Below are 24,218 nucleotides of genomic sequence, written 5' to 3' on the forward strand. Positions count from 1 at the left end.
GAGTAGGATTAGCTCTTCCGTACATGGGACCGTGCAAATGACATTTCTTTTTTGCTCAGTTGGTTGGGCACTTCACTCATTTTCAACGCGACAAATTTCGCCCGACGTAGCAATTTATGAAATTCATCAGTCATAATCAAACAAAGGATGGACTCGAGTAGACCAGGTGACCAGAATGGTCCACAATATCACTTTGGAAAGCATCCATTTCATTATTTTGCATTGAATATAAACTAACAATCTTTTTCTAATTATATTGCCAAATATCGCTTGCTGTCAGGTGGATGTGCTGGCAAGCAGCATTTTTACGGATTGTATGAATAATCATTACATCACAAATGCTTATCCCAGTGAATTTAAAAACCAACAAACAGAATGGAACTGCGAACTGACTTATTCAAAAACCAGCATGCCGTGTTGGTACAAAATATCCCCTTTTCTGCTTATGCGCAAAGTAGAGCCCCTGAATTCCGACTGTCGCAGCTACGTGTGACCGAATTCACATAGCCTCTGCCTCGAGGTCTCAATCTTTTGCTGTTGTTTCGACTTAAATTTTGTTCGGAGAAGAGGAGTGCGGAGTTTGTTTTGAAAATAATTTCTTTTCATCATATACTTGCTGTTCAGTGTTATGGCATATAAACTCTTATTTTGCGCTCCTACGATCCACAGGAAGAAACCAGCGGAAATCTTATTTCAGTAAAGCAACATTCAAATTACATTTCCCATTCTTATTTGCAGGGAAATTTCACGGAAAAATTAGGAATTTATGAGAAACTTAAAACTAAAATAAAATTTGTTTCGTCTCCAACAATTACTTACCCCAAGTGTAACATTCCCGTGTGATTTTGTCAGATTTGAATCTATCACTTTACATAAAGACTATTAATATATTCACGTGATGTGTTTTCTCCCCCCCCTCTCTCTCTCTCCCTCTCTCCTTCTCTCTCTCTCTCTCTCTCTCTCTCTCTCTCGTTCGAAATGATATGTCTTCACAACGATGTTGATTGGGTCCTGTATCTTTTTTTTTAAGTAGTTCCGTAGAACCTTGACTTGGTTAACACCCTAAAAGAAGAAAATTATCTTATAGGAGCTATAGGCCGAGACAAAGAAATCTGACTATCAAGAGTAGATTTTTTGTTTGGTTGCTTTTCATCGTGACAGAGATCGGTCCATCATGTCCTATACCACTTCATAATATTCGCTTTGCAGACTTATAGGCCCAATACGGTCAATAACAGGTAGGCCAGCCGCTACTCTAAATTAAGTTGAGTCAATTATCAGATCTTTTGAAGACTTAATATAGACAGCGCATTTGATAGCATGTTGCTTTCATGAAAGTTGTTTTAAATGTAGCGTTATTATGAACAAAAAAAGCTGCTGTGTCCCTGACAACAGACAAAAACAATATTATACATGAGACAACGACCACTTAAACAGCAGAAAGAGCAACAGACGGGAGTCAGATTTGAACACTCGCCGGCGTCCCGCCTCCAAACCAGGGCCCTGTTGCATAAAACCCTTACCGCTGGACTTACCGCTCCTTTCTAGCGGTAAGTCTTCAAATTAGCGGTAAATTTTAGAATCCTTGATGCTGATTGGCTGTGATGCCTAATTTTGATGGTAGTTACCATTGAAATTCAACGGTAAGTTTTATGCAACGGGCCCCAGATGTTGACGTGCGGCAGGCGTCGGTTGACTAAAAAGGCCAGGCCGGTATACTTGGCGACACACCTTGACAAAGACACCCATGAGTAATCGAGACGCCAAACTGTAATTCAAGTCAGGCTCTTAACTTGTTAATTGGATCTAACTACCAAGGAAAATAACCTCCTTCCAAAAGACCTGTCAAAAGAATGAAGAAAATCCTATCCCGAAACATTTTGTAGAGTCCCAGTATCATGTCACCGAGGGTAAACAGATGACAAGAGGCGTCACCGCCAGAATACTTTGAAAATCAAAGCGCGCAGTCAGTGGGGAAGAATCGATCTGTTGTCGGCTAATAAAGTTCTTACCTATTCAGATCTATTCTGTAGGGAAAAAAGAGTTCGAAGGGCCCAGAGACAAAACGAAATCGATCGGTGGATGGAGATACAAAATAGCCGCAGCCTTGATTATTTGTTGGGACCGGTTTATAACTGACCAGCGCGTTCCCCATGAATGAACAGTTTTAAGTCAATGCGGCGTGTGGTTTATCATTCTTGCTGTCCATGCCAAACCGCGTAAAAGCGTTATATAAAAGCATTGAGGAGAATGTCGCGATGTAATCGTGCTGTACATGTTTAGCTTCTGAGAAATTTGCAGGCTGAGTTTCAGGTTTAGGTCCACGTTGCTTTTACTGTTATTCTAAAGTTTTATGCTCCAAATTCTCATCAAGACAAACGCAATATTATCAACAAAATGAATGTCAGATCTGCGCTGTAGAAGAAGTGATTCGTGTATTCGCATGTGTGTACTGTAATTTAATTCAATGCATTTCAGTCACGCAAGAGACGATACGCAAACAAAACAGATTGGGATGTACAAAATAACAGTTAAATTTTGTCAGTTTTTAACATTTTAATGGACAACACCCGGGAAGGGAAATGTCCTTGTGTCAAGCTACCCGGTCCTATAGAATAGTAAAGGTATCTATAGGCCTACGTGAAAAGATACTTAAAGGAGTCTTCCGATTTTGTTTTGTTTTAACAAACCTAAGGAGATACGACGACAGCACAAAAAGCATGGGAAGACCTAAAGTGTGCCAGACGGAAGAAGGAGAAGACGAACACCCCCCCACACACACACACACCCACCACCACCAACAACTTATAAAAAAAGAAGAAGAAAACAAATCTCTCGTGAAAGGAAACAAATTTTGTACAATCGCATCTTTTTATCCCAGGAGTGTAAAGCAGCTGCAGGAAACGCGAAATCTATATCAAAAGAAAACACATCATATTCTATGAAGAAGTTAATGCCCGTTAATGTTTTCTTGAGAAAATTACGCAATATGCGTGCAAAGCTCGACTTTAGAGTTGGCCCGGTGGCCCGATCGGGACACGAAAAAGAAAAAAGATAATTTCGAGCCTTGTAATACATTATATGGTTCTATGATATTGGTCCTGCAACAATCGATTGCTCCCATGAAATATCTGCACGCTGACCCAAACATATAGATTACATCCACAAACACATCAAGTTTGACCTATATCCCTATCACAACCCTAACCCTATATAACCCTAACCCTAAGTCCTTGGAGAAAATTAGACGGAACAAGTGTCGCAGAAGCAAAGTAAAATGTCGTGTCACTACCACATTTATATATTTAATTTCTGCAACGAGAGAACTAAATAATATCAAATGTGAAATGTTAAGCTCACATTCAAAGAAAATGCACTGAAATTAACAGGCCTCGCTGATTGAAAATAAACCGCAATTCCCTGTGTTTGACATATAATTTTTGTATGCTTTATCATTTTCTCTCGCTTTTTCTTCCCAAGTCGGTTGAACAGATTGCAATGAAGTGCCCAACATTACCTTGGCAAAATATAAAATAAAAACGTGTGAGACATCGCGACGTCGGATAACTTTTCAAGCAAGAATGGCCCCCTACCTATAAAGTATACGTATCTCGAGTGATTATTGTTGTAATCATATCTTCTCGCCGATAGATATAGCCAAAAACAAAGTGATGATGATTGTGTTGGTGGTGGTGGTGGTGGTCAAAATGGTGGTAGTGATGGCGGCTGCAGCGGTGAGTGAAAGTGATGCTGATGATTATAATGTGGCGTGGTGTGGTAGTGAATTTGATCAGGGAGGTGAGACCTCTCACCTCCCTGATTTGATCTTGGTGATTGTTGTTGCTGTTGCTGACGAGGACGATAATGTACATAAATACTCAGATGATTATATTGGTCGGTATATAGCCCTAGAGAGGAAGAGTTTTCTCTCGAATGCAATTGAAACTCTGGTATACCCAAGGTTCGACACAAAGAGATTCCCTTCTAACTTGTGATGAAAATTTGTCGAATGTGAAGTAATCGAGAAGAGACTAGAGCGTACAAAGCTGTCTTTAAATTATACTTTGAACATACGAAAATAACAAGATGTGATAAAGGGATGGTTACTCCTCCGCTCGAGTCAGCCCCCTCTCCCTCAAGTGGGCTGTGCTGAATTTTGCCGCCAGGTTCGCGGTACACAGTCCTATCGCGTGTCGCGGATTTGTTGACATAAGACGCAGGCAAAGTCTCAAATGCATGAGAACTAGCAGCACGCACACGCGTTCACAGTGTATGGATAAACACTTCCACGCATTCGGATATCCAGCGAACACGGAGAGAACTGGAGAGCCGTCTGCTAGGTCCACCGTCTGCAGTTGCATGCAATCTCCATCAAATATGCGGTGTTTTCTACGCGTTCTGCTCTGGGACTACAGATAAACTTGAGATGCTCTTGAACTTGGATGTTGGAGGGATAATTCAACAATGTATGACGTGATTATCTGCTGTGTTACGGCCTTTTTGCTGTACTGTAACACTCTCTCTGCGGATTTTGCCTATGACGATTCGTAAGTAAAATGCCTGATTATATTCCTCACATTTTGTTAGAGCATTTTTTTTTAGTGTGGAAACCCAGAATTTCTAAATGGATCCTATCTTTTGAAGCAGGTTATCAACAATGAAGTGGACAATAGAGATTGTGTATCCATCTTGTTGGTTGATTTATTGAGATGGTTCCCCAATTCATGCTATGGAAATATTGACCAGAAAATATGGTGGTATGCCTATGCGCACCCTCTCCTATACCAGCCTCCGGTCGTAATCCACGGCCGAGTCTAGGCGAGTAGTGGCTGGTAGTATGGTGTCAAAGTGACGTGTCTGGAGAAGGCTGAAGCCATGCGCATGCAGGGCTCTATATGAACAATCAATCTTCATCTATCCGAATCTTTGTAGCGATTAAAGACAATATTATTTGACGTATGATCCCACATTTGACTACTTACTTTATGCAAGTGGTCACCTGCCAATTTTTATCAGTCATCAAAATCCAGAATTTCCCCCTTGACATTTTCCCACCAACTTAGCTGTCGCGAGGCTTGTCAAACGGTCGGCTGCGCCTATCATCAGCCCAACCCACCAGCGCTCCTGTCGGAGGCCCCCGATAGCTTCGGGGTACATGCTTCGTGGGTTCCGATGGGAGAACGTGATAGGGCAGGTTCACAGGGGAAAATGACGCGAATGTCATAATATTTGTGACGAAAGCGCATGATTTATTAGATTGTTATCAGTTTGTCCTTTCTTGTAAATTGTTATTTTAGCGCTGAATATTGAACACAGTAAAGGCAACAAATCAGTTGAACTCCTTTCATCTTCATGATCTTAGGTGCTACTCTACAGGCTTTAAGATCCATGGATATACTTTTAGAGATAAATGATGGCACTTATATTCACTTCCAGAATCTCTTTCTGTTTTGATGGTATTATGCTATTTAGTCACAGTCGCCTCAACATGTATTTTTTTTTTTTTTTCAGTCTCTGAAATCAATAGGCCATTGAAACCCTTGGCGGAACAATGTCTTATTTTTGTTCTGGCAGTGCTTTATTTGTACCCATCTGTTTAATAGTAAGATGAATTGATCTATCTATTTCTCTCAGCCATTGAATGTGCTGATATTCACAGTCTTAGATTTATTGTGACCTTTGTCTAGAAACTGTTGCTGAACTACTATACAGTGTATCAAACAAGTTTACCTTATTATCTATTCTAGTAATTCAGTACCTGAGTTCAGTTATCCAGAATAACAATTAAAAGGTTCAGAAATCTGAGTTTTTACAGTCGGTTTGACCCCCAGTTTTATACCAAATTTAGTATCTCATAAGCTATGGAATCTTTTTGTTTCTTGGAGATAATTTTCCAATTAATGTGACTGAACTATAAAAGCTTTACTTCCACAGTTGTACACTTGTATGGCCTATATGTAAGTACCAATAAGGTCAATATGATGAAGTGATAAGGAAAAATAGATAATCGGAATAAGAGTAATTCTTTATGACTGAAAGAAGAAAAGAAAATTTATTCAAAGCTCAGCAAAGATTACACAGTGCGTATATAATTGTATGTCAAAAAGATGAAGATAAAATATACTCTGATGGCATACTGAATTTTATAGAACTGTGTGGATGCATTGGATGACAAATTACTAAGTTCTATCATATCCAAACCATCTTTAATATGTAGCTTTAGAAGCAAGGAAACAGGAATATCAATAAAGTTGACAAATCAGTGAGTTTGCTACTAAAACATAAAGGTTGATTGTTGATATAGAAAATTGAAATATAGTTTTAGTCTGAACTGGTGATGAGAATGGAGTTTAAAAAAAACCCTGTAATGACAAATCTGTGTTTGATAACCTAAATAACTCCTTGAATATACCATGTGGTTGAAGAGCTTGTTTTTCATTTTAGTATTGTTTTTTATTCATGTGAGGGCCTGGAAATTTTGATAAATTTTAAATTAATATGCGTGTTCAAGATTTCTCTTGTCCACGTGTATAAAACAAATTAAAACAGAAATATATTAAATAGTTAAGAAAGAAATTACAAAATGAGTATATTTCTGTTCATAAGATTGCTGAAAATGGCTTTGTTTAAAATTTTAGTTGCATATTATTCATAAAGCCATGATGTACAGGAAAGCAAACCCCTCTCCCCCCTCTAAACACACACACACACACACACACACAAACAAACAAACAAATAAACAAGTAGACAGTCACACACAAAGACTTTTGACTATAGTGTAACAAAGTTAGCAATCATTGAGAGAAAATATGTGGAGTCTTAGTGTAATTTACAGAATCTGCATTTTTAATGGGGATATATGATAGTTTGTGTCAGTATTGATAGCTGATTTTTGAAGTATTATTATTTACTTGACATGAATTTAGATTATCAGGAGAATGTGAGAAGAGTAACATGAAATTCTGAAACCTGAAGTGTAATCCCAGACTTCTTTTTTTTTAATTAGAATTTTAATGGGGATGTAATATTTCTACAATACTGGAGAGATTTCTCTGTGAATATTTTAGATTAAAATCTAAAAAATGATTGAGCATAATCTGGTAATAATTTCATCATGTCATCTACTGCAGATTAAGAGAATTAATGAAATAACTTTGTACATCAAATCCAGCAGTTTCCAATTATATGCTTGGTGAAACCCATTTTCTTTTTGTCCATAACTGGACATGAAAAATGTGACATAGAAAAACATGAATTGTGAGAATGAGTATTCTAGAAATTTGCAAGACTTTCCTATGTGCTATTGTTGTCTGATATGGCAAGTGCTGATAATCCAAGACATGCTCATAGAACTGAAAATCTTGGGATGCATGTAATTTTATAAATTAAATCATCACAATATTTCATATCATATATCATTCCTGATCCTTGGTGTCCACCTCATAATAAATGCTACATTTGATACTTCTAAATAGTAGTTGATACAATAGGTCATGTGACGTTTTTGTTTTAAAGTTTATTTCTTGAAAGGACTACATGGAACATATTGAACTCATGACGAATAGAAGGAGGTTGAAAAGTAATACTTAGAAAATACAGGGCACGTTTTTAATTCTTAAATTTCTTGTTCACCAGTTAATATTGTGACATCATAATTCCAAATGCAGTTAGGAAAACTTCATTTGAAACATTTACATTTTTTCACTAGGAGCTTTCCATAATGTGGATCGAAAATTCATGGAGAAATGTAAAACATTATTTCACTAGTAAACAATTTTAGAGTCTTTGGTGTCCACCTAAATGCAGAGTGATGAATATTACATGACTTTATGAACTCTAATTGAAAATATAAAATGTGAAAAGTTGATTACTCTAGTTGTTTTCTTGTTCAAAAAGAATATGCAGTATCAGTCACTAGCCCTATAAGTAATCAACTAATCATATTTATTTGTAAAGATTGTGTAACATTTGTATGATGGACACCAAGCATTTTGAGCTTAAAGGTCTACCATGGTATATGATTGTGTACCACCAGGTATGTGTAACATATTTTTTCATATAATACAAAATTAGCATTTACCCAAATTTGAAATTTGTTCTATCCTCAGGGCAACTGTTAATGCTAAGCTATGAGAATAAGCCAATTTTTTGCATTATTTCAGCATTATTCAAATGATGTCACACTTTCACAGTCCAGTATTGTAAAATTTCCCTTGTGGATTGCTGTCTGTTTTCTGTGTATCGCTCATCATGATTTTCGATAGCATGAATGTTTTCTGTATCATTATTAATTAAATTCCACAGGAAATTGCATCATATGTTTAACTGAATGCATTTAAGAGTTTTTCATAAATCTTTGCATATATTCCTTTCTTTATATAAATGCTTCAATACTGAATGGAATAAAAAAGAAATAACTTGCTACATCTAAACATATAGAGAAAATTAAATGATTGCTTCAAATGATGAAGGAAATGTTAAGTTGAACTGAAGGATTTTCTGCAGGCCAGGAGAAATCTGTCTCATAGGGAATGACTTCTCAATGAGCCAGTTCAGAGTTCGCTTATCAGCGCATCAGTACAAATTTTTTTTTTCTCTGTTGGTTAGGCACTTCACTCATTTTCAAAGCAACCAGATGCATTGGCTTGCCAAATGTAACTTTTATGGAATTCATTAATCATGTTCAAATGAATAATGAACTTGCATGGACCAGGTGATCAAAATGGTCCTTCAATTAACACTTGGGTAAGCATCCATTCCATTGTTTTGCACTGAATGTATTTGAAAAAAGAAAAGAAAAAACTTTTTTTTATCACTATTGCCAACTGCATTGTACCAGGTTTGATGTCAGGTGGATGTGCTGACAAGCACCATTTATTATAAGGATTACATGAATAATAATTGTATCACAGATGCTTATCTCGGTGAAATATAAAAATACCAATGTGATGCCTGTTAGTACAATGATACAAATGACCTTTTACTGCTCATGCGCAAAGTGGATTTTTCCCCAAACTTGCTTATCGTGGAACTGGAAGGAATTGTGGATCATTCCAGGCGGTCGTGGTGAACATCCTGTACACAGAATTAGCATCATGAACTTCCCTGGAAGGTTGTTGTCCTGTGCCCAGGTCTTCTAGACTGATTTTAATCGCATTTGGTCTATTGCTTTTTAGAATGTCAACAGGTACTCTTTATGGCGAGGATCTGTAAGGTAATTAGTATGCTCTTTATTATACACAATTTAGAAAGTGGAAATTTATTGTGCCTTGCAACAGGATGTTTTCAGTTATATGCCATAGCTAGTTAACTCAACTAAGTTTGAAGAGGTTGCGTTCAACTTCAGAATAAGCTGACTGCACAATTTTCTTGGAATGAATGTGGGCAAAATGGATGTAGAATGGTATACCCCTTTCATAAACTCATTCTCCAATTATCCGCATAAGAATAATGCGGACAATTCAATAAAAAATGCGTTCACAAACTCTGAAAATTATCCGCATTATTTTTACGAGCACCCGTCCTGAAAAAGGCGGATGATCGTCATGGTGACTGCACACGTCCCTCTTGCGGGAAAGACAGGTGACGTTTGACCGCACCCCGGCAAATTATCCGCATTATTTGGGTTTGCGTTCATAAACTCCAAATCTGGTCCCGATGCAGCTATTATGCGGATAATAGAAGGGTCGAAATAAAGCGCATTGTTCTTTCCCCGCTCCGATTTTACGACCAAATGTTGCGGATATTATCCGCATTATTGAGTTTATGAAAGGGGTAGTAGATGGCACATACCAGTTTTGAATTACCAGTAAGATACATGTACATTCTCATCCACTGGGACCTGTTTTTAGTAGGCACTGCATCGTAATTGTATTAAATGCAACATTCTGTGCTACAATAACAATGATAATGACAGTGACAAATCTATGACATTGGGAATTGATAGGATTGTACTGAAAATTTTTAGTTGTGAATACCAAATTTATTAGTTATTGATAATATTTATGTGTGTAGTCAGAGATGAAAAAGGGATATACATTATTTCATGTTTGTACTTTTCCTATACACCAGTAGGAATGAGTGAAAATGGTTTAATAAAAGACACAGTCTTCATTTATTCATCACTAGAAAACTTGGCAAACTATCACCAGTAAATGAAAAAAAGAAAATCCATCTGAATTTGAACAATACTCTCGTTTTCTAATGGAACTCTTCATAGAATGTTTTGAATGATTATGGTATCTCCCCCATGAGAATGGCATTTTTTTGGTATAATATGCTCCTCTCTAAATAATTTCAAGAAATGTATGAATGACCCTGCATGAAGAGCTATAACTTACAGTTTGCTCTGCTATCAGATGGAGATGAAGTCCGACCTTTAATCACTTTCCCTTAACTAACTTGTTTCCTTTTGACCAAGTGCAATCCTATTTAAAAAAAAAGAAGAAAATTATTGCAACAACTTCTTCTGTGTGACTGTGTTGATAGCTTGGTCAGTTTGTGGAGGTTGATATGAATATTATTTTTCATATACATATAAAGAACTTGTTGATTTTAACGTGTTATTTTTTTCTTTTTTTAGAGGGCATTATAAGAGTGTTAATTTAGAGTGGAAGACATTCATTTCATGATGTCCCTTTAATACTGCATACTATGTGCATTACTTTAATTATGTGATGAAAAACACTGAAGTTTGGTGTGTTGTATTTGAAATCCAAAGCTCTCCCAAGGACACAGAGAGTTCTCAGTTATACTGTACCACCGAGGGCAAGGTTGATTACAATGGGAGTATCTATACATTTTAGGCAATCCAGGATGATTGGAAGAAGAAATGCCCTCCAACTCCATCTTCATCCCAGCTCTTCATCCACCCATCCTCACTGCCCCACCCCCTTATCCCTTCCTCCACCCCACTCACCCCACCCCCATCCCCTCCTTATTGGAGAGCAGTGCATGCAGGGGCTTCTTGATACTATCATGTTACTCATTATACATGGACGATACCTGCTGGCTAAATTGTGATGATATCATCATGGTGTTGGCAATTAAGAGTGATCAGTTACAACAAATACCCGCATTTGACCCAAGGGTGTGGGCATGCGGAGCAAAAGGTGTCTGGCATTATTAGGAAAAGAATTTTCTAGAGAAAAGATAGAGAGAGGGAGGGAGAAGAAAAAGGAAGAATTTTGATGTGGAAGTATACAGTATGCATGATTGATAGGAATACATTACACTATGTTTCTATCTGAAGGCTTGGATGAACATCTGTGATGCCAAAAGTGTTGTTTTTAGTTGTAAATACAGTTGTGCTTTCATGTCTTCTTTGTGCTTCCCTAATAGAAACATAACAATAAACTTTGCAGTATTAAGTTTTGTTTCATGAATTGTAGCATATATTGAATAAGTGCAGTGGTAATGTTCATGTAAAGTGAGCTAAATAATGTTTTGGTTCAGTTTTTGTTTGATAATATCTACTACTCTGATAGCTGATTTGATATATTCCTGCCATGATGTGCAATCTGCATACATCATTAGACCCTTGAGACAGTCAACATCTACCTCTGCCTTGTATTCACATTTTGTTCTTTTCTTTGGGGCTAAACCAGCAGGTATGCGGCCATCAAGTTTGTATGCTTTGATGAAGATATACTGGCACAAAACTGAAAATTGCCAAAATATGATGATGATATCTCACCTCCCTGCCACAAGTAAGCAATATTTTGCTTCCGTTATGCTCGTCTGTCTGTGTGTGTGTGTGTGTGAGCATTTGTTTTTCTCCTGAAAATTTCAGAATTCTTATGTAAGTTACTATTATTATGAAATGTCTTGATAGTAGACTAGCAGTCTTCTACCTGACGAACCAAATTTCCTTTGTTTGATTGCTTGCGAAGTCGATGTCCAAAGCGTACTAGTGAGTAAAGCATCCTAATGGATGTTTATTGTATTCTGAGAATATCCTGAGCATCTACCCTATCCAAAGTAGGCCCGATGTATGACGTGATGGCCTCTGTGTGGATTTTATTTTCCCGGTATGCAGTCAGTCATAATTTTGCTTTTACAATTTTCTATCTGATGAAACAAGAGGGCCTAGCATCATCAATCCTCTTTTTAAAAGTACAGCATTCACAGAAAAAAGAAATATCTTCTTTCAACTCTGACATTAGTTTTTTGCTTATCATGGAAGAAAGGTAATCAATGCTGAATCTTGATGTCTACTATTAAAGATAATTTCACACCTATCAAGCAATGTAATTGTAATGCTGAAATCCAAACATGATTGGAATCAGGATTTGAGTTACTGTCCATTCACACGACCGAGGAAGGCTTCGTGGATTCGGTGGTTTTGAATTGCAGAGCAAGGAGTGGAGGTCTGGTGTCTTTCCAAGTTCCAATCAATCACTCTTGAGCCGTGAGTAGCTCGCACTTTGACTGCAGTGCGAGCACTTGGGGAGCGCATTTTTTCTGAGGAAGCGGTTGAAAGGTCACCATAAGCTCCCGCCCCCAAAAAGCATGATGTGGAAGTCAATCCATTTTAATACACGACTGTTTTGTTACGTAATTTTGGTGAATCGTGATTGGAAAACACCTACAGATTCTCATTTTAAACATGATTGGAATTACGATTCAAATCCCCCTCAGCGATTCCAGTTTGCATTCACACAGCAAGAATGTTTCATTTGAATCACGATTCTAGTGATGCATCGTTACAATCATGTTCAAAACTAAGCACTTTTGGTACATGTGAAAATGAGGTACATAACTCAACTATCTGTAAAAGAACCTTGGAAAAATGTGATCAAGAATTGTATGTGATTGTACATACTAAAGAACAAGCCAACAAGAAAGTGATTTTTGTGTTGATCATCTTTCCCTTTTTTTTTTTGACAAGCAGTTAGACTTCAAGCTGCCACTCTGCTTTATCTTTGCTGACAAGAGAGATTAGCTGTAAATCCCCAAACGATGTTGGCTCCCGTGCAAAATGAAAGTAGACGTAATTAGTAAGTACAGCTTATGTGATATCCCACATATATTTCAATACCTACATTTTTCCTTCTTGGAAACCAAATTGTCCCTGTTGGAGAACATTTTCTCTCAATCTTTTCCAATCAATCTGTGTTCCAACAGACTGAGGACATGAAATGCTCTTTCGTTATGTGTGCCAGACAAGTCAAGTTATGCAGAGCACTTATTTCATTAACTGGTCCTCTCTGTGCTTCAGGCTACACTGAAAGACTTGACTGTTATCACCATGTATGCGAATATGTGCCAACCGTATCCATTCAGTTCTATGCAGTGACATCTTCAACTCCACACATGCTCACATTCCAGTGTGATTTGTGCATCTCAACATACGAGTATCATATCCTAGTGCTGTATCTTCTTCCTGAACCTGCAAGAGGAAATGGATAAAAAAAAATCTAGGGTAATCTTAGATCAAATTTACCATGTACATAGTCTGTAATTGCTGTGACTCCAGCAAAATTACAGCTGATAACTGGCAAATCATGCAAACTGGCAACTCTGACACATTGTACACTGATAACCTCAAACAAGCTTAAAGGGTGCATGTCTCCTCCTCAAATAATGTATAATCATTCATTATTCATGTATCCTGTTTTAAGAACAAATGCAGATTATATGAGGTACCCTTCCCACAATTAATCTAAACATAAGCACATACCCACTTACCCACACACACACTTGTATACATGTGCGTGTATGCACACAAATAAACCCACACAAAACTGGTTTACTTGCTGTTGAGCAATGTCATGATTACAATACATTGTGCTGGGAATACCTCAGCATTTCAGAATTGATTTGAATTAGCAATTTAGGTTGTTTAGGCATTGATAGAGGACCTGTAGTTTGTGAACAAGGTGTGAAAGATGGCAGCTATGTTCAAGGAAATGATGTTGGTCAATTAGGAAAATTGTGCCCTGCAGTGCTTTCATAAATTTGAGAGCAATATTGAACACTCAGCTTGCGTATTTTTCTCTGGCACGCTGCAAGATTTCTGAGCCTCACTACTCCTGGAGGACTATCAATTTTGGCGGTTGATGCACCGAAGGTTTATACGTTTCCTGTGCCAGCTCCCAGCGGAGTATTCATTACCAGCAAGCGCTTTTGCCCGTCCAGAGGCTGGCCAGCTACACGAGTAGAGGAACGGTGTCATGTGACGGGGATGAAGAGGAAAGATTGATCAACCACTGAGCAGACGATTACCAGCCTGCATGGAAATTGAAAAGACCCGACGACAAGAAGGAGAATTAATAGCGATGAAAATACGAGCCTACAAGTACTGCACTATTTATTGTCACAAGTTCTTGGAGACTCATCAGCTTAGGTGCTGTTTTTTTTTCCTTTCCTGCTGTCTTCTACTTCAGCTACTCTTGCCATCCTCTCATTTTTTTTTCCATCTGTCTCCCCCTATCTCTCACCCCCCCCCCTCAGTCACCAAGAAAGAAAACTGAAACATGCAATCAGTTCTCCTAACTCACCTGTATATTTGCGGCCTAAGCTGACTCATTGGGAGAGAAAAAGACAAAATGTGACACTTGTGATGTGCAAAGAGAATTGATTAGTGAGGAAGACTGCTTTTGAAAGAAGATTCAAAATCAATCAACATGTCAGTTGTACTGTTTTATCATAATGTCACGTGAATAAGTTTAGCCAATAGAGCTACTAAAGTATGTGCGGAATTATTTTCTCATGCTTCTTCTCACAAAAAAATTATGTAATGGCTGCTGATTAAGTGGAAAGAATATTGATTAACTTTTTTAAAGAAAAACATTCTTTTGATGTCGATGTTTACCATCATCTCTTCCACTCGACAGTGATGGAACTGCACTGTGATTGTTTCAACATCTGTCTTGATCTGTAGTGTCAGCTGACAAATGGACTACCACTAAAAAGAGAGCACAAGTATTTGTTTGATTTGACATGTAGAGATGACTCATTTCCAATCCACAGGGTTGTCTGGTAGGAATCAAAGGACAGAACAGCTGCCATGTTCTTCATGAGATGGCAACATACGTGTAGGAACTTTTTCTTTCATGCATAATGACTCTTACCATTTCATCTGATGTAGTTGAGTTTCTACCTGTGGATGAACAGCAAACTCTTTCTCAGGTGTCATTATATACATTGTCTGCGTCTTTTACAGAATGAAATGATAGCTTACAAACCCCTACAGACCTGTTTTTCATAAGATCATGACTGACTCAAAGGATACTTCATCATCCTTCTTTTGAATGTTTCTGATGACAAAATAAGATTATGCCTTGATCTGCAGTAAAACATAGATGAAGACAACAGGTTCAATAAACATTGAGGGAATAATATACCATTTGAAATTCATCCTATCTTCTTGATTTCTGTTCATTTCCAAAACTTTTTATGTTCACAATGTACAGTACAGTATGTTTGTTTTCATAATATTGAAGGAAATGTTCTTGTGTGATAGCAACGGGATGAAATATGAATGTTTGCTGTGGCTTATGCAGCTGAGACACAAAGCGACTGTGTCTGCTTGCCAGTTTGCGAGGCACCAAAACATGTCAGATATGATTAAATACTCGATGAGCTGTGGAAATTATTTTCACATGCCCGACAGCGGACAGACTCTTGGGTTCGCATAAGCTTTGTTTGTGTTGTGAATGAAAAAGACAATCAGTGATCCCCACATCAATTCATCAAACACTGATAATTTTGTGCATTGCTAGCTCAAAATTGATTTGCTCGCATGGTTGATCTCAATTCCTAGAGAGATGCTTTCCTGCAAAGGATCGAATCCTTCGTCAAAAAGAAAAAAAGAAAAGAAAAGAGAGAGCAGATTTTTTTGTTGTTGAAAAAGAAAATATGCAGAATTTCAAATTGGAATTTTTCAGAAAAGTTGTTCCAATGTACTATGGACAGTAATTATCCTCCATGGACCACTTTGTGGCCGATAAAAGGGCAGGACTGCCTTTGCTAGCCAGGAGGTTGGTCTCAGGCAAGGATAAGTGCACTTTTAATGATCACTTTTGCTATCTTTGGGTGTTTTCTTCCATCTCCTCTGGGAGGGGTAGGAAGGCCTTCCCCATGTTTGTATTCAGATAATTGAAAATATGAACCTTTGCTGGGTTTGATTGAGAGGGAATTTTCTCTCAACGGCCACAGATTTCTGGCAAACTGCAATACTGATTGTTTGTGATGACAGAGAAGGCTGGGCTGTGGTGTGGTCCATGTATCCTAACCCCCTCCTTCCAAAACATTTTTGCCTCGCTGCCCCCCCCCCCATATTTTAAAGGCACAATTTACCATTTGCAGATGAAACAAAAACCCAGTATTAGTGCTTTAAAATAGTACCAAAATGTGAGTTAGGGATAGAAACAATTGGTTAACCACTGTAAAAATTTGAATTGGTAAAATCAATGTTGAGTATTGTTAAATATACAAAACGTGAACAATAGTTAAAATAAAATTGCTTCCAGACTAAACTGCAACAGTTACGGTTTATTGAGAAAAATACAGATATCTCCTTATATTTTAGGCTTTATCGCGAAAATTTTATATGATAGGATGTTTTGTGGTCCAACCGACCTACACATTTGCATTAAATGTAATATCTTGAAAATGTTTTAAATCACTGTTCCCAAAGGTAAGACCTATGTTTGTAGCAGTCATACTACAATGTATGGATGTGTCCATGCAGATATGTTTGTTAGTTGGTTTAATAGCCTTGTGATAGCTTCAATGTGTGAAGACTCAAGATTGTGAAAATCACTGCCAGTTTCTTTGTCTTGAATACATTCACTGATATCTGCCATACTTAAAATCACTTCTGATGTCAAGTTTGCAGTTACATTTGTCCAATTCTGTAGATTTGTCTTCACTGTGCCTCCCAGTGAATCTTAAAGTACATACAGGTATCAACTCGATTCAAATTGTATTTCTGTTTACTATCACATGAGTCCTTTCAGATGTAGTAATTACCCCCCCCCCCCCAAAAAAAAAAAAAAATAATAATAATAATAAATAAATAAATAAAATAAAATAAAATAAAATAAAATAAAAAATAAATAAAAAAATAAAAAAATAAGAATAATACAATATATGTGAACATAAATTTGAAAGTGGAAAAGAAAAAAATAAAGAACTGTAAAGAAACTATTTGAACAAAATCACTGTGTTACTGAAAACCCATTTTTGCAAAGTGAGAAGCAGAAAGGAATAAACTCCAATGACCTTACACATTTTAGTGGTAACTCTTTTCTGCTCTTGAGGCTTCGAATCCTGCTTTGGGGTATTTTGCTGCAAGTTGATCACCTATTCCTATGTCCACATCTGTTATTTTTCTTTTCCTTTCTAGATTGGTTCCCATCTGTACAGCCAATCTTCTTTCACTCTTGCTAGAGTGACTACTACATACGGCCACAAGAATTTTCTTACTTTGGCATTTGTACTCCAGGAAGTCTTACCCCCTTACAGGGTAGCGAGCATACCTGAGGGCGAGGAAAGCTTTTGCCTCTTGAAGGGGGCGGAACTACTATGTTGAATGATATGTGGTCGGATTGGAGAAGGGTGTCTGCTCTTGTCTCATCCTGTTCTCTGTTGTTTCAGGGGTCATTGTTATTGCCATTAGTTCTGACCCTCTAGCCTCGTAAATTTACAGAATTCCAAGGATCGCCAGATGGGAAATTTTGTTAAGGAAAATATGGTGGTGTGGAGAAATGAGTGGTGGTAGTGGACATTCACCTCCCCAAATTAGAACGTGGCAATTTCATTTTCCAGAGGTTTGGGCCTGTGCAATGCTGTCACTATTGATTTGATAATCAATACAGGGTGACCTAATTGCAAGTTTGGTGCTGCAGCTCCTCAGGCATATTTGTCTTGTCGTCTGCCAAAAATAATCTAGGTTGAATATTCTTCTCTTTCTTTTTCCTTTTTTAAGTTAAAGAAAGCACAGAAAATGTGTTGTACACACATGTAGGGCCTAATATAATACTACATGCACTAGGGAGATTACATACATCTTGCTAACTGACTGAATTTAACTGTGAAAGTAGAAAAAAAGGGTTTCAGAAAATTCATTAGACATCAGTTTGATTTTGGTTCAATGTGGAGTGATCTGTTTCTGATAGATGGTTACACATTTAGGGCATCATGCCATTTCATTGTAACTGCAGATTATTTGTTCCATATTCCTTGTTGCCTTATGGATTCGATGTCTTGAATGAAAGAGGTTAACAAATAAAAGAGGTAAACAAATGACAAAATACAATTTTAAGTACATGAACTAAATTGCAATCATACAATATACAATGTAAACACAGGTTTATTTACAGATGTGTTTATTGAATGTGTCCTTACAAAACTTTTTGTGTAAAAAGCGATGCCTTTAATACAGCTGTAGGCCTATATGATTTCATTTCCCCTTCATCATAACATAGGAATGTTTATGTGCTGTGTTGTGGGATATATATAAAATCTGGGAATTTTTGCAGTCACTGTTCTCACTGCATAACTTTGCATCTTTTTGCACAAAAAAAAAATCACAAAAATTTTAGCAATTTGGAGCCCTGACCTATTTAAAATCTCGTGAAAAAACATGTTATTTTTTTTCTCACCATAAAAATTTTGAACAACACATCATTTTGTGTGTAAATAGAATGACACTACTGAGCATGTATTTGAAGCTAAAAACAAAGCAGATTTTCAGAATATCACAGAATATTCTTGACCTTGGTACTTCAAATGTCACTTCAGAGAATAGGTGAGTCCCCTGACAAGATTTAGAAAACAAGTGCTCCTCCTTCAGTAGCATGTCATGGCCAGGCCTTTGCAGAAAGTCACATCCTATTTCCTTCCTTTCAGACCTCTACCAGGATTCCAAACATGATAGACCATTATAGAGAGCATGATATGTATTACAAAAACTAAAGTTGTTTTACTGCGAGTCCCTCTAGGACACAGACCTATACAAAATGCTCTGTAGATGTAGGTAGATGTTCTCTGAAATCATGGGACATTTGGGACAAAGAGTCATTACTAGGACAGCAACCTGAGCAGGCTGGTGGACAGATACGGCATTATTTCATTCAGCTGAGCATGTCCAGGTTGTAGCTTTATTACCCCTCTATCAAATGATATTGGTTCATTCTGCGATTATTTATGGGCACTGTGTAGAATGGCTATGTGTATTGCTGATACCCTGACGAGCTGTCCTCACCCCAGCGCTGGAGCTGGGCATGTTTGTTTCAAGGGTTTAGAATCCTGACCCCACTATCCAATCTCACGTCTCTTTGACTCCACTGTCTCGTTAATTTCTCGGCCCATTTTCAAAACTTTGCCATGATTTCTCCTCAGAATGATCAAATTCCAGGCGATAAATCTCATTCAGTCATGTGTGGCAACACAGAGTGCAGCCTTAAAAGAACTGAAAGAAGTTAGTACCTACCGTAACGGTATGAAACATTTGATGTGGGTGTATTTCATGAGTGTTCGTGGCAGATTTCGAATTGATGGTTTCCTTTAAATCTTTCCTCGCCTACGTTTACTGTGCAATAATGAGAAGTAAAGCTGCTTATGAATAAGAAGGATTCCAAAAGCAAGAGTTTGATCTTTCTTTAAAATGTGATTGGGGACTTTCACAAGTTTACATCTGTACATAGTTCCTTACATTCATCCAATAAACTTCACCACAGTATTCTCAGTACATGAGTATCCCATCTGATTTGCAGCTGTTAAGTAGCATCAGTTGCTCTCATTTTTCCAAGATTTATATTCACTAAAATGACAGTAAAAATAATTCTAATCATCAAATTAATACAGAGATAAGACAGCTTGCTCTCTAAGCCAATGATAATTTACTTCGCAAAAATTTTTGATTGTTATGATTATGACCTGTATGGCTTTAATAGTCCATGCATGAAGTTGCTCTTACGCACAGGTGTATCAATAATCATGAGGGGAAGAGAACCCCAGAGATTTAAGCCTTATGAGAGAAATGTGATATCTTTGACCCACTAAACTCCGTGTATTGTGGCAGTGCTGTATAATGTTGTAGAGCAAGACATGAATTTCTAAAGTGATAATGCAATTGCTTTGTTAAAGAGAGAATTTAACTCAGTAAAGACCTGGAAGATGAAGAAAGGTAATGAGGAAGGGAAAGTAAATGGAAACAGATTGAATATATGATACCATGGTACTACATTTAATGGACCACACCGAATGACTGAAGTTGGAATTAATCATGGAAAATGTAATTCCATCTGTCAAGATATATATTCATTACAGGTGGCCAAGAAACTTATCATAGGAATCCTAAAACAAATCACAAAACCAGACCATGATGCCTTGAAAAAAAAGAAGAAAAAAAAAAGAGAGAGTTAGTGTATTTTCAGATATTGTGCTTGTGGCTCTCATATGAATGATACTCTGTGTAGAGAATGGAATCTCATTAGGCTTCCTTACCTCTCTTTGATACATACCTTTTTGAAGTAAGCTTAATTAAAGTATGTAACATTGTATCTTGAGTAGATAGAAAGTTATTAAACACGATGAGAATGTATGTTTGAAGCTGACACTGCTGGGAAGCCATATCAGCATACAAAACATACATTGGCAGATGTATATATGAACGAAACAAACCAGGGAATGATCATCAAGTTATACAGACAAATTATGACAATTTGTTTAAAATCTGTGAGGCCATATGCCAGAAATGCCTGTATTGTGCATTTTTAGATATGGACAGGGGGATACCCAATCTATGTGCTTGGTTGTCCAATCCAGTCACAATCACTTTATTGCATGGCATGGGAATATAAGTTGGAGAAACACATTAACCCCTTCCCCTGTGTTCGTAAACATTGTGTAGTATGCTGTCCTAACATGTGCAACAACCTATAGCACGATGGCCTGTGAGTACCAGTCATATTATCACAATTATTACAGGGCATCTAATGGAGCAATGTCAGCTTGACATGTTATGATCATTGTAGAGGGACATGTAGCCACCTTTTCAGACCACTATTGTTTTCTATTCATGTGCCCACTGGTGTATATGGAGAAGATGAAAATATTGGATACTAAGTTGGATACAAAGTTTTGCCCAAGACTTTTCCTCCCCCCCCCCTCCAAAAAAAAAAAAAATGCACAGTGTGAACTGCTCTAATATGATTTTCTCTTTCCTTGCCAAAACAATTCCCATGACAGCATACTGTTTACAAAGGAAGTCGCTCTCTTTGCCAGAGTTGTCGCGTAATACAGACATCTCTTTCTGGGATCTTAATGGCATTGAACTTACAGGAAATGTTTCCACAGAGACATACCGTCAACACTCTTCAAATGTGTGCGTGTTTCTCCAAGGTGTGTTAAATGTGAGTCCCTCTTTCTGCTGAGAGCGTCACAGGCTTTGACTCATGTTTTGACTTTCCTAACTCGGATAGCTCTTGATTTTTCTGATTTGTTATGAGATCTTTTGCATGATAAAATTTATATCATAAAGCAGTATGAAATATAGGCCTAAATATACTTTTTATATTTTTGCCATTTGATGGATATGAGTCATAATAGTTTTTGAAAGTGCTGAAGTCTCTATAAGGGGTACAATAGTCAGGGAAGTCATACTTTTGATCCAGAATCATGTAAGTATGAAGTTTGAAGTTTATCTAATGTCAAATTACTTTGAGACAAAGATGGAGAGGCAAACTTCTGTTCATTTTGATATTGTAATAGTCACATTATTGTTCCTGGGAGGACATTATCTATTTGCTAAAGAAAGGTTAAAGATGTTACAAAATTAGTGTTGTAATTGTGGGTTCAGTAAATGCTCTAATAAATATAAGGCAAGAGATTATCACCCTAAAATTAGATTGTGGGAATTGACATATACAGACATTCATATGACAAATAAGTGAGATTTGGATCTCGATCCAAATTTCATTCCCAAACTGCCTGTGAAGCCCCCAAGAGAGACACATTATGGATGAAGTCTCTTGCTTTAGAATGGGGCTTGAACCCTTGACCTTTTCATTAACCATTTCTGTACCAATGAGTCATTCATTATGCACAAATTTTACACTCATATCTGTGGACAGGAATTAATGTGGCCACAGAGGGTTAAGTGTGTCCTGTGGAGTAACACCCCTACAAGTGTATTTCCTTGTTCTGTTTTTAATCAAGGGTTAAGTAGGCCTACTTGTTTTACTTCATTTTCTCATGATTGCTCAATTCCACACTTGCCATCCCTGAAAAGCCTTTTTACTTGGAGTGAGATTGCATGCAGAAAAGGGCATATTTCTGGCAGCAGCCTCCCAGCGGCAGTGGGGTATTTAACAATGTAAGGCTTTTGACATGATTGATTAGGAAGCATGTACAAACAGTGTCGGTTCACCAAGCTCCCATCCCCAGAATCTTTCTATTACTCTGAATATGTCATGACTCCAGCGGGTAACATGAACTCGGGGAATGGGAGAAGGGAACAAGTAGTTGTAAGTAGCACATGATGAGGTCACTGGTACTAAAGTTGTGGCTTCAGTTACCAGGGAAGTCATTTCTGAGGGATACACCTGTCATACTTCAGAGCTTCACTCCCAAAAGTATGAATACTCTGAGGGGAGGGATGATTTTAATGATTTTTGTTACTCTCATTTTTTTAAGGACAAAGAAGGTAGTTTAGTAAATGTGCAATTGAATTGCAAAACAATGGGACATTATGTCCCATTGGATGTTGATTTTGTTGATGTTGACTTATGTTGATTTGCATTCACAATCATTGTAGTGTTTAGTCATCATCAGCAGTTATTTGCAGACTTTTCTCACAAGTTTTTGATACCACCACCACCACCACCACCACCACCAAAAAAAAAAAAAAAAATCCTTTAATGTAATTTCAGTGACAAAAACTTGCAGCGTCAAGTAGAATTTTCCATCTGATCAACAATACAGACTGCACCTTTTATGTACATTCTACAGGCAACATGATGACTGGTGATACGTTAAATCTGATAAGGTACTTTTGTCAAGTGAAAATGCAGATGTGCACTCAGTGCAGAAGCAGAAATGGGAACAGTTTCATTGAAATTTCCCTGCAGGTGGAAGTGCGCAAAAATAAAACAAAAGAAAACAGAAAAGAATCAAACAAATCAGAGCAAGGTGTATAGAAAATACTGGGTCCTGGGAACAGACAGCTAGGGGTCTTTGGTAATGTTCGGCAAGTTCATGACTTCCAGAGCGGGTTGTTTGTGATTTTTAGTGATAGTGAGAGAATCTGTCAGTACTACCTACCCAAACAAGCATATAAGGTCAGCAGATCGCAGGGAAGGCTAACAAGATACTACAATATGAACTCAGCAGATGGCAATATGGAGCTCTGTGGTATATATGCACTACAGTCTGCTAGAATTGGAAAAAAAAGAATAACAGAGATGAAATAAAAAAAAAATTGCAGTCTTTGCAGTGATTCAGTTTTTGCTGATTTCTTAATTTACTTGTGTTGAGATAAAACCAACCCCAGTAAAATCATTTGAATGAAATTAAGCAGCTGAAGGAAATTGTGGATTTGAACAAGGCAGTTTGTAATTGAATACAATTGTAACATTATCTTTCATTCAGGAAGCAGTAATGCATGAGACAAAATGTTATTGACTCAATGCTTTTTACCAGAGGAAGAGTCAGTATGTTTGGTTTTTTTTACTCTGTAAACATATTCTTAATCATGATGTGATCAATAAAATTTTGTTGATGTCCCCCTTGATTTTTTTAAACTAATGTGATCCATGTCTTGAATTAGAGATATTTGCTGAATTGTAATCACTTTACTCCTCAAATTGTGAGTTAATGAGTGTGCAGACAAAGACTTGATGACTACTTATTTGATTATGCATGGAATTGTTTCCTGAGGGGCTTTATTAGAGAGATAACTCAATCATACCGTGAAAGAGAGAAAATTAGCCCAAAGAAGTTTACAGACTTGTTTTTACAGCCTGGCACATTTCAATTCAATTTTCAAACGAGAACCGAATTAGCGCAGGTCTCAAGAGCTTCGTGATTCAATTGTAAGTGTCATAAACATCACATCCAATGCAGCACTCTATTGATTTATTTCCCGGGCTTTTGCGATTACGAGTATATTTTTGCATTGCTAATGGAAGCAACCAGCACCGAAATACGGAAACAAGATACGTTTAATCCGGGGGGCTCCCTGTTCCTTCCAATTGTGCCGAACACGG

The 24,218-nt window shown here is 37.4% G+C and overlaps 1 protein-coding gene across 1 annotated transcript in view; it reads left to right on the forward strand.

Moving 5' to 3' along the window:
• Nucleotides 1-4,285: 4,285 nt before the first annotated feature.
• LOC139717989 (protein O-mannosyl-transferase TMTC2-like) overlaps nucleotides 4,286-24,218 on the forward strand; it is a 118,125-nt gene continuing 98,192 nt past the window's right edge. The window contains exon 1 of the mRNA XM_071629478.1: nucleotides 4,286-4,547. Within this exon, the coding sequence (XP_071485579.1) occupies nucleotides 4,465-4,547 (83 nt within the window). The 5' untranslated portion in view covers nucleotides 4,286-4,464. The remainder of the gene's footprint in view (nucleotides 4,548-24,218) is intronic.

The sequence above is a fragment of the Diadema antillarum genome, unplaced genomic scaffold (genome assembly GCF_040938485.1).
Source record: "Diadema antillarum isolate AM-2024a unplaced genomic scaffold, OU_Dant_1.0 scf00000086, whole genome shotgun sequence".
Lineage (NCBI taxonomy): Eukaryota > Metazoa > Echinodermata > Echinoidea > Diadematoida > Diadematidae > Diadema > Diadema antillarum.